The sequence below is a fragment of the Ascochyta rabiei genome, chromosome 9, assembly GCF_004011695.2.
Source record: "Ascochyta rabiei chromosome 9, complete sequence".
Classification (NCBI taxonomy): Eukaryota; Fungi; Ascomycota; class Dothideomycetes; order Pleosporales; family Didymellaceae; genus Ascochyta; species Ascochyta rabiei.
Genome location: NC_082413.1, coordinates 1,813,647 through 1,829,396, shown reverse-complemented (window position 1 = coordinate 1,829,396; position 15,750 = coordinate 1,813,647). Strand labels below are relative to the sequence as shown.

The 15,750-nt window shown below is 49.8% G+C and overlaps 7 protein-coding genes across 7 annotated transcripts, besides 1 other annotated feature; 4 read left to right on the top strand and 3 right to left on the bottom strand.

The window, feature by feature from the left end:
* Positions 1–1,555: 1,555 nt before the first annotated feature.
* Positions 1,556–3,518, top strand: EKO05_0006113 (uncharacterized protein; the record flags this gene model as incomplete). The annotated part of the gene is made up of 6 exons (XM_038939915.1): positions 1,556–1,835; positions 1,888–2,058; positions 2,111–2,188; positions 2,239–2,746; positions 2,795–2,963; positions 3,018–3,518. The coding sequence occupies 6 exons, from the start codon at positions 1,556–1,558 to the stop codon at positions 3,516–3,518; spliced, it is 1,707 nt and encodes a 568-aa protein (XP_038799122.1).
* A 215-nt stretch (positions 3,519–3,733) lies between these two features.
* Positions 3,734–4,325, top strand: EKO05_0006112 (uncharacterized protein; the record flags this gene model as incomplete). The annotated part of the gene is made up of 2 exons (XM_059636732.1): positions 3,734–3,941; positions 4,045–4,325. 2 exons carry the CDS (start codon positions 3,734–3,736, stop codon positions 4,323–4,325), a joined length of 489 nt encoding a protein of 162 aa, XP_059492715.1.
* Positions 4,326–5,328: 1,003 nt separating this feature from the next.
* On the bottom strand, positions 5,329–6,360 carry EKO05_0006111 (uncharacterized protein; the record flags this gene model as incomplete). Its single annotated transcript, XM_038939806.2, has 1 exon — positions 5,329–6,360. One exon carries the CDS (start codon positions 6,358–6,360, stop codon positions 5,329–5,331), a length of 1,032 nt encoding a protein of 343 aa, XP_038799120.2.
* Positions 6,361–8,144: 1,784 nt separating this feature from the next.
* Positions 8,145–9,345, top strand: EKO05_0006110 (Cyanide hydratase; the record flags this gene model as incomplete). The annotated part of the gene is made up of 3 exons (XM_038939888.1): positions 8,145–8,428; positions 8,477–9,038; positions 9,088–9,345. 3 exons carry the CDS (start codon positions 8,145–8,147, stop codon positions 9,343–9,345), a joined length of 1,104 nt encoding a protein of 367 aa, XP_038799119.1.
* A 494-nt stretch (positions 9,346–9,839) lies between these two features.
* EKO05_0006109 (uncharacterized protein) lies at positions 9,840–10,645 on the bottom strand (the record flags this gene model as incomplete). Its single annotated transcript, XM_038939820.1, has 4 exons — positions 9,840–9,961; positions 10,017–10,307; positions 10,356–10,433; positions 10,480–10,645. 4 exons carry the CDS (start codon positions 10,643–10,645, stop codon positions 9,840–9,842), a joined length of 657 nt encoding a protein of 218 aa, XP_038799118.1.
* Positions 10,646–10,939: 294 nt separating this feature from the next.
* EKO05_0006108 (uncharacterized protein) lies at positions 10,940–13,064 on the top strand (the record flags this gene model as incomplete). The annotated part of the gene is made up of 4 exons (XM_038939697.1): positions 10,940–10,987; positions 11,054–11,794; positions 11,845–11,979; positions 12,036–13,064. The coding sequence occupies 4 exons, from the start codon at positions 10,940–10,942 to the stop codon at positions 13,062–13,064; spliced, it is 1,953 nt and encodes a 650-aa protein (XP_038799117.1).
* A 530-nt stretch (positions 13,065–13,594) lies between these two features.
* On the bottom strand, positions 13,595–13,866 carry EKO05_0006107 (uncharacterized protein; the record flags this gene model as incomplete). The annotated part of the gene is made up of 2 exons (XM_038939696.1): positions 13,595–13,663; positions 13,726–13,866. The coding sequence occupies 2 exons, from the start codon at positions 13,864–13,866 to the stop codon at positions 13,595–13,597; spliced, it is 210 nt and encodes a 69-aa protein (XP_038799116.1).
* Positions 13,843–13,863: a tandem repeat.
* Positions 13,867–15,750: the final 1,884 nt, after the last annotated feature.

The window sequence follows — 15,750 nt, the reverse complement described above, 5'->3', positions numbered from 1 at the left end:
GTTTATTTACTATCACTCGACTTGCCTCGCAAAGGCCTGCGGGACAAAGAACAGCACCACATTGTAGCTAGACGGGTCATTGAAATTGAGTAGACCGAAGTCGACGGGAGAGTATCTCGATTACAACTCTTACTTCCATCATTTGGGACGAGTGGGTTGCGTGTCTCTACACCAGGATGTAGTCGCTGATTATACACTGACAATGTCACTTACAGAGACTGCCCAGGCAGTAAGTGACATAGCTGCCTCTACAGATGAGGGCACCAACAAGAGCACCGTTTCTGCTACACACGCTTCTCTCTACTAGCTTGGGTATACGTTGGTAGCTGCAGACGGCGTTGAGATGGAAAAACTCCAGAACTGGTGTTTTGTACCACCCAGTAGAGAAAGCACTGTTGCTGCTGCTCTACAAGAATTTCAATGTAGCGGCAAAGTTACGACGCAAAATCGAGACCCTGGGATCCACTGCGATAACGCCACCTTTCAACGCCTCCTCTGAAGGGCGTGTTCTGCATGATGAACGCGGCACGGACTTTCCCCACACCAGGCACGCGAGAAGCTATCGATCAAAGGAAAGATCGCAAAGATGAATACTGAGATCTGGGAGATGATGGATGCGGCAGGCAAGCAGCTGGAAAGGAGCCGCAGTGGAGAGGTGTGTGTACCGCACATGACTATGGAGGAGCTTCGCCAGTTTCAAAAAAAAATGGAACTGTGCAGTCTGAGCTACATTGATACTGGCACAAGCAAGAATCCTAGGAGGGATCAATTACAGCATGTGCAGACCGTAGTGTATTAAGCAGTGTTTACCTTTAGGGAATCCTAACACAAGTCATGCAACGCTCCTCTATCCTGCCTCCAGAGAGTGAGGGATTGCAGTTCACGTTGTCAACGATGACGTCGTTTAAGCTTCGCATCGAGATGGCATCTTGTTTGCTGCTTGGCCGCCGATATGATGACTAATTACAACAACAGCATCCCCTCATGTATCTAGAAAGCCCGAGCTCTGTCTAATCCGAAAGATGCCTGGTAGCGCGTGGCTGGGGATAATACCCCGCAAAAAGATCGACTTGCACCTCGGCCCGCTTCCGTTCCCTCCACGAACGGCCTTCGTCAGCAATACGATGATCGACAATAGCTACACCCATCAAGCGTCTTTGAAGTAATAGACATGTCCTTGCAGGAATCGTCTATAACCGCTCTTCAACTTCGCAAAAAAGGTCTGAATTATCAGAAGAGGTTGTTCGTGGCTACACTAAAAAACAACGGACTGTTTAGCGCACAGCCTTGCTGTACTAGCATCAGCAAGCCAAGGTCCAGCTGACGGCCATGCCTCGGTATCACAGGTCGCCCAAGCTGTTTGTATAGAGGTACCAGACTGGGCGAAAACGCCATGCGTACAGGAAGTATTGACAACACAAGCTGTCCTGTCGAAGCGGCCTCGGTTTCTCATCCATCGCGTTGATTGGCTATGGCAGAAGCTATACACGCAGCTACAAATAGGACTCCTTAAGTCTTACTTGGTGAACTTCCGGGCTTCCAAAAGTCTCTCACAATGCGTCTCGACAACAATCTTCTGTCTTTGGCTTTCCTTCCAGCGTTGGGTTTGACCCTCGACTACAATCCGTCACCAACCGTGACAATTGATGCAGGAGTATTACTAGGAAAGGCTACAGCTCTCCCTAATGGGCTAGGACCATCGGTCAATCAATTTCTTGGAGTTCCCTTTGCTCAGTCACCACCCGAGAGATTTTCGCCGCCGCGTAATGTCACAGCCTTCAGCCAACGTCTGAACGCTACGGAATGGAAGCCAGCCTGTATCCAGCAGTTTAGATGTAGGTCGATCATAGAGTCATTGCTCTATAGCTCATACTGACCAACAATCAGACCCGCAAGTAAGCTCACAATTTACGCAAAGCGTGTTCAACAACCCACCACCGGTGGAGTCTGAGGATTGCTTGTATCTCAACGTCTACGCTCCTTCTGGATCGCCAGGCGGTAATGGAAGAGCCGTGATGTTTTGGATCTATGGGGGCTCGCTGCAGTTTGGCAATGCCGGTGCGCTCGATTGTGGTTTCAAATGCTTAACAACTACTGATACCACTGCTAGGCCAGCAGAACTACGATGGCAGTGCATTCGCAGCATACGAGGATGTCATTGTTGTGACCACAAACTACCGAACCAATGGTTGGTAAAGTCATCGTGCAGCTGTTGATGCAACTTCTGAAGTCTAGCAGTGTTTGGTTTTCCAGCCTCCCCCGAGCTCCCCGCAACTGGAAAGAATCTCGGTTTCCTCGACCAGCGTTTCGCACTTGACTGGGTGCAGCGCAACATCCACGCTTTTGGTGGCGACCCAACCAAGGTTACCATCTTCGGCGAGAGCGCCGGAGCCTTCTCCGTTGATGCACTCTTGACCAGCTACCCCAAAAACAGCAAGCCTCCGTTCCGTGCTGCGATCCTGCAAAGCGGCCAATACAGTTACCGGCCTGCTCCACAGACCTCCAGTATCTCTGCATGGAACAATCTCACGGCATCACTCAAATGCCCAGGTACATATGGAAGTAACCTGACTTGCGTACGCGCAGCGAATGCGACCGAGGTTAAGAGAGTCGTCGAAATGAACTCGTTGGTCTTTAGCCCTGTCGCAGACAATGTGACGCTTGTTCAGAACCCGGCAGCACGCAGGTTGAGCGGTAACATCTCGCACATCCCTGTATTAGGAGGCTCAAACTCGCAGGAAGGACGGTGTGTGCCCCTAGTTAAGATTCTTGGTTCGTCACTGATTATTCACAGAGTCTTCGCGGTTGGCCAAACCAACCTTTCTGCCTTTCTGCAAACCAGCTTCAGCGCAGCGCCCGCACTGATACCAGCAATTGCAGCAGCCTACTCCATCGGTAGTCCAGGCATTACTAATGGCTACGATGCAATCTCTGCAGTCATCACTGATCTGACATATCAATGTGTACGTACCAAATTTGAGTGGTTTTTGTCTGTTACTGTATTGACGTCTTTGTAGCCGGCAGCTCTTTGGGCCAACGCAACAGCCTCCATTGGTATCCCTACTTGGCGCTATTTCTTCAACGCTTCCTTCTCTAACACCCAGGCTTTCCCGCGATTAGGCGCATACCACGCGTCTGAGATTCCTCTTATCTTTCGTACTTACAACAAGGCCAATACTACAACGCAGGAGTATGCGCTTTCTTCTTTCATGCAAGGCGCATGGGCGCGGTTTGCAAAGAACCCCCTGGCCGGTCCGGGATGGAACGCTGTTGGTACTGGTCAGGCTGGCTCAGTACTTTCCGGTGCTTACGACCAGGCTGTTAGTGGTCTGTACTACGGAAGCAACGGAAACGTGACAACTGGTGATTGGAATCTAGGCGTGCTAGGGGATGTAGGAAAAGTGAAGGGTGGAGGTGTGACAATGCTGCCGCAGAGCCAAGTGGACTACAGATGCAACTTGTACAAGCCGATCTACCAGGCCATCGTAGGTACAGCTGGAATACCGCCCAGTTTGTAGGCGCGAAAGCAGATGGTAGCCGAGGGGAGGTGCGATGATCGGAGTGCGGGGTGGGGGCTAGCGTCGACAACTGCCGCCAACACCGCCGTTCCTGGATGACGACATCGCACAATCCTCTCCACAACGGCAATATATTGGTACGATGCAGGTAGTCCTATATCTAGCGGAGGCGCTAGCAATCAGACAACAAAGCAATCAAAACTTCACGCTTCAAAATGCACATCCTCGGACCTTTATCGATCGTCGCAGCTCTCGCAACGTACGTCATGGCGCAAAGTAGCCCCCAACCACCTGAAATGACATTGCTGTATCATATGGAAGTCCAGCTTGGTGAACGGTTTTCACTAGGGCCCGTGCCGAATGGCCAGGAGCGCATTGTGATCCCCATCGTGGGCGGCACCTTCAAAGGACCTCGACTTTCCGGTATGTCTTCCTAGCGCGTCATTGCAGAAAAGCAGCATGGTCGTCACTCCAGTATTCATCGATTGTCATCATTGCAAGGACGTGCAGGCTGACGAGCTCCAAGGCAAAGTACTCAACCTAGGCGCAGACTGGCGGCTCACAGACAAAGACGGCAAGATCCGTCCAGATGCGCGCTATAACATTCAAACTGATGATGGCGCCTGGATCTACGTTCAGACCGAAGGGCCGACGCAGTCAGATGGGAGGACGCTTTTACGAGGAAAATTCGAAACCGCTACAAACGGCACCTACAACTGGCTCAACGACGTGGTGGCTGTGGGTGTACTAACGCGGAATGGGACAGAGGGCGTGATAATCGATATGTGGGAAGCTAATGCACCTTGAAGAACAGCTGGCGAGAAGTGAGTGAATAGGCGTTAGTTCCAGACACAGTGATTTGTCTTTCGGACAACCTGATTAGAAACGGTATTTTTTTAGTCATTACTAGCTGAAGAATATTCGATCTCCTACTGCAACAGTAAAAGTCAAGTTTCAAGCTCTTTCCGAGTAGCCCTTTTGCAAAGTCCAATAGTCTCTGTCCAGGTTTGTTTGGAGTTTGAAGTCTCAATGCACCCTGCACACATCGTAGTATACATCATCAGGTACCGGGTTTCCCTTATGCTTGCAGTCTGTCTCCCATGTTAGACATACTTTGGAAACACGTGGCAGTCCCTTTGCTCTGATTTCACGAACATTCAATATCAGTAGCAAGACTCTTGCGCCCTATTTCGTGCATATCATCGTACCAAAATCTCTTCGGTCCTCTCCTGGACGATTTGTCGCTAACAACGTTGGATGAGGTGGCCTGATGCATGCGCCATGTCAGATTTCTGGATAGCTGTGTAGATATGTTGGTGCTTTCCGTCATGCGCTTTAGGCCGCTGGAAGATGAGCTTCTAGCCCCGGCGGTCGCCTTTTGCAGCACAGACTCCATCGAATCGAGCCCCACAGATACATTGCCATCTCCCAAGTTGACGCCATTTGTCAGTCCTGTAAGCCCGTTGAAAGCAGACATTGATACTAGACGTGTGTTTTGCTCATCGACATTGTCCAAGCTCAGCCGGCTTCTGGCAAGATCCGCTCCGCGATCATTCCCAGTTGAAAGTATGGACAAGCTTTGTTCCGCTGGAAGACAACAACAAACGTCATCAGGGTTCTGAAGTACACTTCCACGCTGAATGTTAAAATCCCTTGCGATGACGCAGTTTTGATCTGGAATCCTCCAGTTTCGATCTTTCAATTGTGCGCCTGCAGCTTCATGCTGGCTGTACTGCTCGGCGACGTTCTGAGGCTGCTCAACGAACTTTGGATGGAGCTCGCCGGCCTCATGGCTCTCTGATAGAATCTATTATGTCTTGTCAGATTGAGCGTCCGCAACAGACTCACACCGCGCACCTACCTCACGCAGAGCATTTGAAGCCGCCGCTAGACCCTCAAGAGTTGCGAGCGCAAAAGCTCCACTAGTGGACCTGGGCTCCATGGATGTGTTGTTTCGTTTAGTCGAAATTTTCTCACCTGCGCCCGCAGCTTCTGAGTCAGAAGGGAGCATTTGATAACCGCCCTTCTCCATCTGTTGATGAAGTGTCACTAATCGTCTGTGGAGCTTACAAGTTGTATAATTGTTGCGATCGCGACACTGATGACCAGGAACTGAGCAGCCTAGCCCAGGCTCACACGCAGGAACTGTGTCTCTTGAAGTATCACGCCCGATTTCAGCCACGCACTCTGATTCTAATGGTGACGATTGTTCTGCATATAGCGTGAGTATAGTCAGTCCTCTGTTTGATGATCGTGACATGGCGTCTGGTGGAGAAGCAACTCGTCTGTACACTGGGCGTCGGACAGGTGCTGTGTCTATCAGAGGTTTATGATAAATCTCCGCCTTCTTGAGTCCCGAAATCGGATGTCCAACATCCTTTCCCCATATGGCCTCAAGTCGGGCATTCACTGCTCCTTTGGGTGGTTCCAACGATGCTATTGGTCGACGTCCAAACACCACCATGATTGGCAGGTTCGAGACGTCTACCAAGCGCGCTGTTTCTGGCCGCGAAGCGTCTGAGTCGTTTGAATCAGGCTCATCGAAAGGATCGAGACGAAACTTTGTTAGCGGAGGGAAACTCAGGTACTGCTCGGAATCGCGACCTTCGGCGAACGCTTCAAGGATCTGAGGATCATCGACGACCAAGTACTTGTATGTTGCATCATGGAGTCGGGCATTAGCTCGTAGGATCTTACGATCTGAGTCGAGGACTAGGGTGAACCGTCCCACGGAGGCAAAGGCGAAGTTGATGATATGTTCTCTAGGGAAACGCGCTCGGCACTTGACCCTCAGCAAATGGTCAGGCGGGTCCACCAAGGTAGAGATATCGTTGTTGTTCATACTGAGTCGAGTATTTGGTGATAGAGTCGAAAGAAAGATGCTTTATGTGGGTGCTGAAGCACTTGCATGCATAGATCTTTGGGGGGAAGCAGCAAGGCCGAAATCGTGACGTGGCATGAGCCCTTCACTCTTTCACTGGGAGCTCTGAGAGGCAAGCACGAAGGGTCCGGAACGACGACGTCAATACGCAGGCAAGCATCAAAGGTTAAAAACATCCTACGTGCAGGTCGCTTTTGAATACCACAAGAGTATCAGTTTCGGGAAATGCTGTTCTTTGAATAGGTCTTTCAATATGTCTCTTTGGAGCAAATTCATCCCGAATTGACCAGATTTCAACGAAGACGGACATATTTAGAGCCTTTCAGAATTTTGTATTTACAACAACGTGTTGATATTAGGTCAGTGTCCTTGATGACATGCACTATCGCGGTACTTTGTCGCGAGAGGTGGTTCTGCAGCAACACGGTCCAGTCCTGAGCAGTGTCCGGTCTCCGAAACCCATTTCGAGTACGCAAACATTTACGATTATATGGTTAAACGTCCACAAAAGGCTTTCGAGAACTGCAGGCTGTTCTTGGTCAAACGGACTACCTACATTGTACACCTATCTGCATGCCATGGGATTTTTTTTGGCAGCACGCGCCAGGTCCCATCACTGTACTGTGGAATTTTGTTTCCATACATGCATATACATAGTTCAAGTCAGATATATCAATACATGTTTGAGCATCTTGATTCCGGATTTTGCTCGCTCTTTGCTCGCAGCACTACCGGTACTTAGTACCGCGGCCGACATGCCGATCTTTGCCGAGCCAAGTATGCCGCACCATATGTCGACGGCACCTGCGGCAGCGGCGCCGACCACATGCCGCAGGTCGGCGTGTTTTGGACACGCACTTCCGGAGCCTGTTGACTCCACGAAAACACTGCACCCCTGTCACAACGAATAATGTAGTGCACTCTCTTGTATGCTAGCGCAAACCCCCAATCAATGGTTTACAGATCGCCCTCTTTCAAACAACAAGCTTTTACCCATTAGAAGCAGTTATGCAACGCCTGGGAGTAAATTTTCAATACTTAACACGCAAATGGTACCTTCAAACAGAAGAACTATACAAAGGTTTCGGCCTCAAGATAAGACTCGAAGATAGAGGGATTAGAGATAGATGGCTAAGGCAAGATTATACTTAACAAGCAGTCAGATCTGCTGTAGGATTGTCATATGAAAAGCTATCTTGGTAGAAGCGCACGTCAGCATAGAGCGGGGTACACACTAACATGCCCCTCATACTGCATGTGTCAAGCACAAGGATTGTTGGTGACGGCGTCTAAAGGTACTGGCCGAAGCTGCAGTTGCTCCTTTCATCTGCGTCATCCGAAAAGGATCGAGCTCGCTAGTGATCGTCCTGCTATCGCCACTTCCAGAGCGCCGAACACCTTTATGCGTTGTAGGGCTTGATCATCAGCTACTGCATGACCCACATACACTACTTGAGCCTGATATTGTAGCATGCCGCAGCTTTGCAGGCGGATAAAGCCGAATTCAGAAGGTCAGGAGATATATACGGCGCGTCGGCAAAGAGGAGGCATGTACCATGTGATGGAAGGACGAACATGTTTGGATGCTCGTCATCGAGTACTCACAATAATGCTGGCATCTGCATGCTTCCAGATCGATGCTGAAGATATATAAAACTTCGCTCGTCATTCAAAATTACAGCTTCGACACATCAGCATTCTGCTACCACTTGCTCCAGATCTTTTGAACAACATCAAGCTCCAAGATGCCTCTCACCAAGTACAAGGCCGCAGCTGTCACTTCCGAGCCATGTTGGTTCGATCTTGAGGCTGGTATCCAGAAGACCATCGCCTTCATTAACGAAGCTGGCGAGGCTGGGTGCAAGCTCATCGCTTTTCCTGAAGTCTGGATTCCAGGCTACCCGTATTGGATGTGGAAAGTCAACTACCAGCAATCACTTCCAATGCTGAAGAAGTACCGCGAGAATTCGCTGCCTATCGACTCAGAGGAGTTCAGGCGTATTCGCCGTGCTGCTCGCGACAATCAGATGTGAGACATGGGGCGCTGGAGTGTATCGTTATTGCTAACACGGTACAGTTACGTCTCTCTTGGCTTCTCTGAGATCGACCACGCCACTCTCTACCTTACTCAAACTTTGATTGATCCAACAGGTGATGTCATCAATCACCGCCGTAAGATCAAGCCCACTCATGTCGAGAAACTCGTGTATGGCGATGGTGCTGGTGACACTTTCAGGTCTGTCACCCAGACAGAGCTTGGTCGCCTTGGCCAGCTGAACTGTTGGGAGAACATGAATCCTTTCTTGAAAGCTTTGAACGTCTCGGAGGGCGAGCAGATTCACATTGCTGCATGGCCTGTCTACCCCGGCAGAGAGACGCTGAAATACCCAGACCCAGCTACCAATGTTGCTGAGCCGTGTTCGGATCTGGTTACACCGGCATACGCGATCGAGACCGGTACTTGGACCCTCGCACCGTTCCAGCGGCTAAGCAAGGAAGGACTGAAGAAGACCACGCCTGAGGGTGTGGAGCCGGAGACCGATCCTTCAACATACAACGGACATGCTCGTATCTACAAGCCTGACGGTACGCTTGTCGCTAAGCCTGACAAGGACTTTGACGGACTGCTATTCGTAGATGTAAGTATGTCCACCCCACAGAAACAACCCCACACTGACTACTTAATAGATCGATCTCAATGAATGCCACCTCACCAAAGCCTTGGCGGATTTCTCGGGCCACTACATGCGCCCTGACCTGATTCGCCTGCTTGTCGACACGCGTCGCAAGGAGCTTATCACTGAAGCGGATCCTCAGGGCGGCATAAGCAGCTATTCCACTCGTGATCGCCTGGGTCTGAATGTGCCCCTCGATGGGGAGACCAGGCAGACGAAGGGTACCACCTGCTCCACTGTACCAACAAGTGAGGGTCCTACTGCATTGTGAAGTTGAACTTTTGAGTCATCACTATTAAGTCAGCCTCATAGCATTGAACATGTAACATATCCTCACTCCAGAAATCATGCAATTGATCGTTTCTGATCTGCAACTCCAATCAAATTTATTAACTCATTGGAAAAAAAGAAACGGCCAGTTCCAATCGCTGCGAGTTTACCGCGGACCTTTTTCTCATATTTGACAGCAGAGATCTGTGCATGGGATAGTCATTGATTATTAAGAAGCAATGAGGTCATGTCCGGCACTCACGGATTGAACAGGACTCAAATGACTGAGCCTTGTTGCTTTTGGCCCGGAATTGACCCATCAACGAACCACTTGCGACGTGCTGACGTGAGGGGGTGGCCTTTCGGCAAAAACATTGCATACAGCCAAGACGAAGGATCACACCGCAGCGGCCAGAAAAGGCAGGTAACGTCTGTTAACCAAACCTACGAAGTAGGCGCCCTCCTCTCGCAATTTTGTCTCGAGATCGCTGTTTATCACTTGCTACCCTGCTCCTGGTCATTCGAAGCGGATCCGACGCCAACGATCTTGGCCAGCTCGGCGACATTGGTGTGGTCGACCGTATTCTGCATTCGGTACATGTACTCGCATTGACCATCTTTTCAACAATCAGTATTTGGTCACACCACGAAACGATCAAAGCATCTACTTACCAGCTGAGATGATCACCTCGCCACCATTCAAGGCTTTTGGTCCAATATAGGCGGTATGCTGAAGATTGCCAAGAGCGCCCTTGATGCCACCGAAGATTCTACTCATCGCTGTCCCTGCGTTCTGCATGTAGTCTTTTTTCTTCTCATCAGATCCTTGCTCTTTTAAGCCTGATTTGAATTTCAAGATCTTGTGGAGTCGGCATGTTGGGTCTGTGTAGATGGGATATGCGGAAGCCGTGGTGTTGGCATACGTATCGATTGGCTGGTATGAGCCGTTGCCGATGATGATGACTGCTTACAGTGAGAAACTAGATAAGAGAAAGTGTAAGTGTAACATACGCTGCGTGTTCGAAGGAAGCTTGGAAGGTGGGATGGATTCGCTGATGACACGCACGTAGGCTTGGCAATTCAAACACCCTTTGTGTGTCAATGTAAAATCTATCAGACTTGCAGACAGACCTACAGAAATGCCTGGTAAAGATCAAAACGCTTCTTTTACCCTGTGTCAGGTTGCCAAGAGGAGTTTTGGCTCCAACATTGTCGTATACCTCAACCTTGAGCGCCTCGGAAAGCTCCTCGAGTGTAGGGACGGTGCGAGCTGCGACGGAGTCGGTCGGCACCTCTGACATATCCGCTTGCTGAATTTCTTCGCTTGCAACAATTGCTGTATACGCTGAGTTGCGCGTCTAATGTTTGTGAGATCGGGCGGCGTTGCGAAGCTTCGAAAGTGGTCCCCCTCCGGCGCCCCACTTGCCTAATCCGGATTTAGCCGACGGGTAGATCACTAGCCCTTCGTGTCCCCATAGCTCACCGAGCTACGTCCCTTTCATGCAACTCAAGTCTCTATCACCATAGGACTTGATCTAGCCCGCAGGTCCACAGCCATACGGGCATCGCAACCCGCGACGATATCAATCTGCCACATGAGGCGACTTGGTAAATGTGATGGATGCAGGCGGCAAAAGGTCAAGGTACGTGTTGGTTGCTTGGCCACATCAAAGATCTCACCATGGCTATCAATGCTGACTATGTGTTAGTGTGATGAGCAAAAGCCATCATGTAGCAATTGCCAACGAGGAAGAAGACCGTGCCATTACTTGTATGGACAAGGCCTTGTCGTAGTAATGCAGGATCCAACCCAGATGACAAGATATGGAAAGTCCTTGGTTGCGCCGGTTGTTCATCCCCTGGAGTCCCCGCGCATTTGCAACAACAATTTTGCTCTAGCCGGTGTTTCCAATCCTTCTCTTGCTCTTGCACATACTCCCGCAGCCACCTCTCCCGATCTGATTCCGGCACATGGTATGGAAGCCGAAACGGGCCAAGGACTGTTCCGGATCTCAAATTCGACTACAACCAAGAGCATTGCGAAAGAACAAGGCTATTCACGAAGGAGCGCGCATCAAGCTCATCTGTGCCGTTTGCAGCAGGATAAGTCTGTATCAGCACACCAGCCTTCTTCACCCGAGACTAGACTAGCGAGAATGTTTATCGCCGTGCTTCGCACCTACCCTGAAGAGCATCACCCGCTACTTACTCTAGGCGACTGGATATCATCAATCCCTTCAAGAATCGGGTCTTGTCAGGTGGTGACTGTGGCCGCTGAGTTCTTTGTCCACAGCTTCGAAGTGTTCCGTAAAAAATCTTACTCGAACCAGATTCTCGCATTGCAGACCAAGACTAAGGCTCTGAAGGAGCTCCGACTATGCATCCTTGCCGCACAAAACAACCCAACTTACGATGCTCTCGTCGCCACGAAGCTGCACTACGCTGCCGAGGTATATTAACACCTTGACAGTTGATATTACTCATTTATTGATACTCACAGATCTTGCTTGGAGTTGAAAGTATGCATTATGCTGTCCATACGCTTGGTCTCATCGACTTGCTCAAGTCTGGAATGTCCTCAGGCGCGGATGAGGAACATCTTTGGAGTATCATTGACAATACTTACATTGATGATGTGAGTACCAACCGCCGCTTAACTGGTCGGATCATATCTAATATCATCTGGTTAAGATTACAATTGCCATGACCGCCGGCCGGATTTCGAGTTACGACAACGACTTCTATTTGTCGTCAACACATCCGGCAGCGCTATTTAGTACTTCCTTGACTACTTCACAGAGCACTGCAAGAGCTATGATGCACATTTTAATTCAATGTCCCCGTCTCGTACTGCTTACACGACAAGCTGTTTTAGACTGTCGCAATGTGGTAGCTCTTGCGTCTGCCGTGTCACTTGCCGAGAACCTGTGGCAGCTGTCTCAAGCAAATGAATATGCAGACCTTGTATCGTCATCAATCTCATATACCGATAAGCTCGTTGACAATACTATCACCGACATAGTCTCGCATGGATTACGCTTTGACTGCATGCAAAACATGGTGTTCTGCACACGCTACTGGCTGCTTCAGATAATACTTTCTGGCGTGATTGATACACTACACCGTCATTTTCCAGAAGCATACAGCTTGTCGCTTCTTCCTGGCCCGGATAAACTCCACCTTGTGGACACGGATGCCGCAATGCAGCTTGGGAAAGCCTTTCTAGGGCTCCCTGCAATACCTTCGTTGTTGATATTAGTTCGATTGCAAGGGCCATTGGCCGCATCTATTGGGTCCTGGCATAGAGTCATTCGATACCTCTCTTCATATCAGCTCGGTTCCCAAGCTGCGACCCTAGAGGCCTCGCAGTTGATCAGGAATGTCGCCAAAGCCGAGAGAATGAAGCAATGGTTGTTAGCCAGATGCAACCAGTTACAGACTAGCTTAAATATCAGTGCAGTCGATGAAAGAGCCTGGTTGCAGACACTGGATTGTATGGCCGGCGAAGAGATGCCTGACTGGATGCCCAGTAAGATGAGCTTCGATTCTGAAGATGGCGATATGGTGCTGAAGCTAGAGTTCGATGGTCGTTCGGAGGTGCTCTCAAAGGACATCGCTTCGAGTGATGACACAAGAGTATTCAGGATTCGAAATCCCTCACGGTTTGGTCTAGACGATCTGCGGGAGTGGCTCTTGAAAAGAAATCCCTCATCCCTTTGATCCTTGTTCAAGCTATGCGAACTCAGATCCGATATACTACCTCATCTCGCAGCTTGCAAAGGTCAAATCAAATCGGTGGGCAGCAGGTCCAATTACAGCTCGCCTACTAGGGTCTTCTGATGCATAGATGTCCGACTACCTGGTCGCCGTCTTGTTAGGGATAGAACGTTCAATGAAAACCTATGATGAATCAGTTGTTGCTACGTGTTTGTAACATCGCGACAGGCATGCATAGCTGCGATGATCAACACAGAGCGTGTAGAATTGAGGGCTAGTGATGCATTACATTAAGTACTGAGGACACTAGCCATCTTCCCTCACCGTGACTAAGCGGAGGATGCTCCGTATCGGATCATGAAGACATTGTTGGATATCAAAGAAAAAAAGGAAACCATTCCCGCCTTGTCCTGAACGACAAACAAGGAAGATCGTAACACCGTAGTTGTGTCTTGGGTATCGCTGCGAACCTGTAAACTGCAATCTTGTCTCTTCTTAGCAGTGATCACGCGAAGACCACAGATAGACGCACCCTAGTTTGAGTACTTCGGGTTGACTTTCTTTCCAGTCAATTTTTCGTACGCGCTACGCATTCCGTCGGTCTGTCGTCAATGAGATTAGTTTGTACCCTAGCATGCGCATGACGGGACGGTGGATGGCGCACAATCTTCTCGCTCATGCCGCGGTTCCCTGCGATCTTCTGTCCCTGCGCACCGCCAAACTTCTTCGCACCAGCGTTGAAGGCTTTGTCGAGGTAGTCTTGCTGGCCACCAGCTTGCGCGTTGTTGTTGTTGTTGTTGTTCATGATGGATAGTGGTCTGGGTGTTCGAAATAATCTGCAAGGCGCGGGGGAAAGACGAGTGAGATTTGGTGGGTTTACTGGTGACCAGGTGTGGGCAGGTCGACTTCTTTGTGCTTTTTCAAGTCCATGAGGAGTCACCAGGCATGATAGGGTCATTCAAGGACGCTAAACTGATCTGGCTCGTAAAGTGGCTGATCAAACATTATTGATCGCGGCAGGCTGAGCGACTGGCTTTCGAGCACGATGGAGCTTGGCTGTCTTCGGTCCGGAATGTGCGTGTGATGAGTTTGAGATCGTAGCTTAGTGACGTAGTACAAGGCGCAGTCGAAAACTCACACCACAAAGCTCACCGCAGCCACTCTGAAAACCTGTTAGCAAAGCACATGTGGGGCATAATCATGCGCAGTCAAACAGGAAACACTACCTGACCAATATCGTCGCTTCATATAGAGGGCACGGTAATGTCCAGAAGAGAAAACTGAAGGCCGGAGCAGCAGCTGAAGCACAGCGGATCAGGTTTGCGACCCTGCGAAAGCTTCCGATTGGCCGAGTTGGGTTGCTGTAAACCTTCACAAAAGCGACCTGTCAGCGCTCAGAAGCGGCGACAGTGTGTAGGTGGTGCACTTGGTAGTGCAATAGTGTCAGACTCCACTTCTCGACCTTTTATCAAAAGTAAATTTGCGAATCCGCGACACTGTAAGGCCCAAGTCTGTAGCAAAAAATCTCGCTTCGTGGGCCATGATGTCGTACTCTCTACTGGATATCGTGACAACCAAACGTATGCATGAATTCATAGTCTGAGTATTCGTGGAGACGGCGAGGGCTATCAGGCGCATTGCGCAAATGTGCGCATTGCTTAGCTGGCGGCGTGCATGGGTGCATGATAATCAGCTGAGGCAGATCTTCTGGATACCAACCAGAAAGATCAAAGGACAGAAGCTGTTGACAACTCACGTAGAGAGAGGGTATGGCAAGCAACGCACCGTTTGATCCCTCCGAAATCAACAGTGGGTTGGATGGAAGGAAAAGGCTGTAAAGCAAGCGCGCGTTGTCCGAGTCCGCGGGTCACCCGCGTGGCAGCTTGCCCGCACAGGTCAAGTCGCGGCGCCTGCCCCAGACAACAACGTATGCTTGTACCTACCAGGAAGATCACAATTACTCCCTTCTTTGCGGATGTCCCGGCAGTTATAGGTATCCCGAGTTTTGCTACAATCCCATCCAACGATTGCGGAGAGGCTTTACGTCAGTCCCACGTGGTGCACCCTGACTGCGTATCTTTGCATCTCCGCATCTTCAGCCCGAGGACACTGGCACTGAGATATTGTGCAATGATTCACGTGTATCTTCCAGGAATGCGAACTGATCTGATGCGTGCTTTCTACGTACAATCTTCGCCTCCTAGCTCGCTTGACTCACTGTGCAGGGGTGAGCAGTAGACGGCAGCCATCGACGTAAAAGCTGCACACGCTGTCGGTCTCCGAGCAGACTCAGTCCCTACATTCTAATCCATCACGTTCAAGCTTATCGGACGTAGCCATACGTGTGCAAATATCTCATTGCATCAAACCCAGTCCTAGCCTAAGTGGTGAGATCAGTATTTTTTATTCTTCTAGCCGCAGTGGGTTGTCTTACCACCTTGGGACGAGTCGAAGAACAAAAAAGTACGGACTGTCAATATCACAGACGCTCTTAGTATCAAGCGTTAGGAAATTGCTCGCTGGAAAATTGCTCAGAGTCTTCGGGAAGTGGACTCTACTGTCCTTTACACTTTACGTACGTATATTACAATCGTGAACAAAGGTGCAAATCTCTGTATCATATCGATTGTAGTGAGTGATAGTCAAGGCATGAAACGTCTTCACAATGTATTATTTTATGCATCAAGCC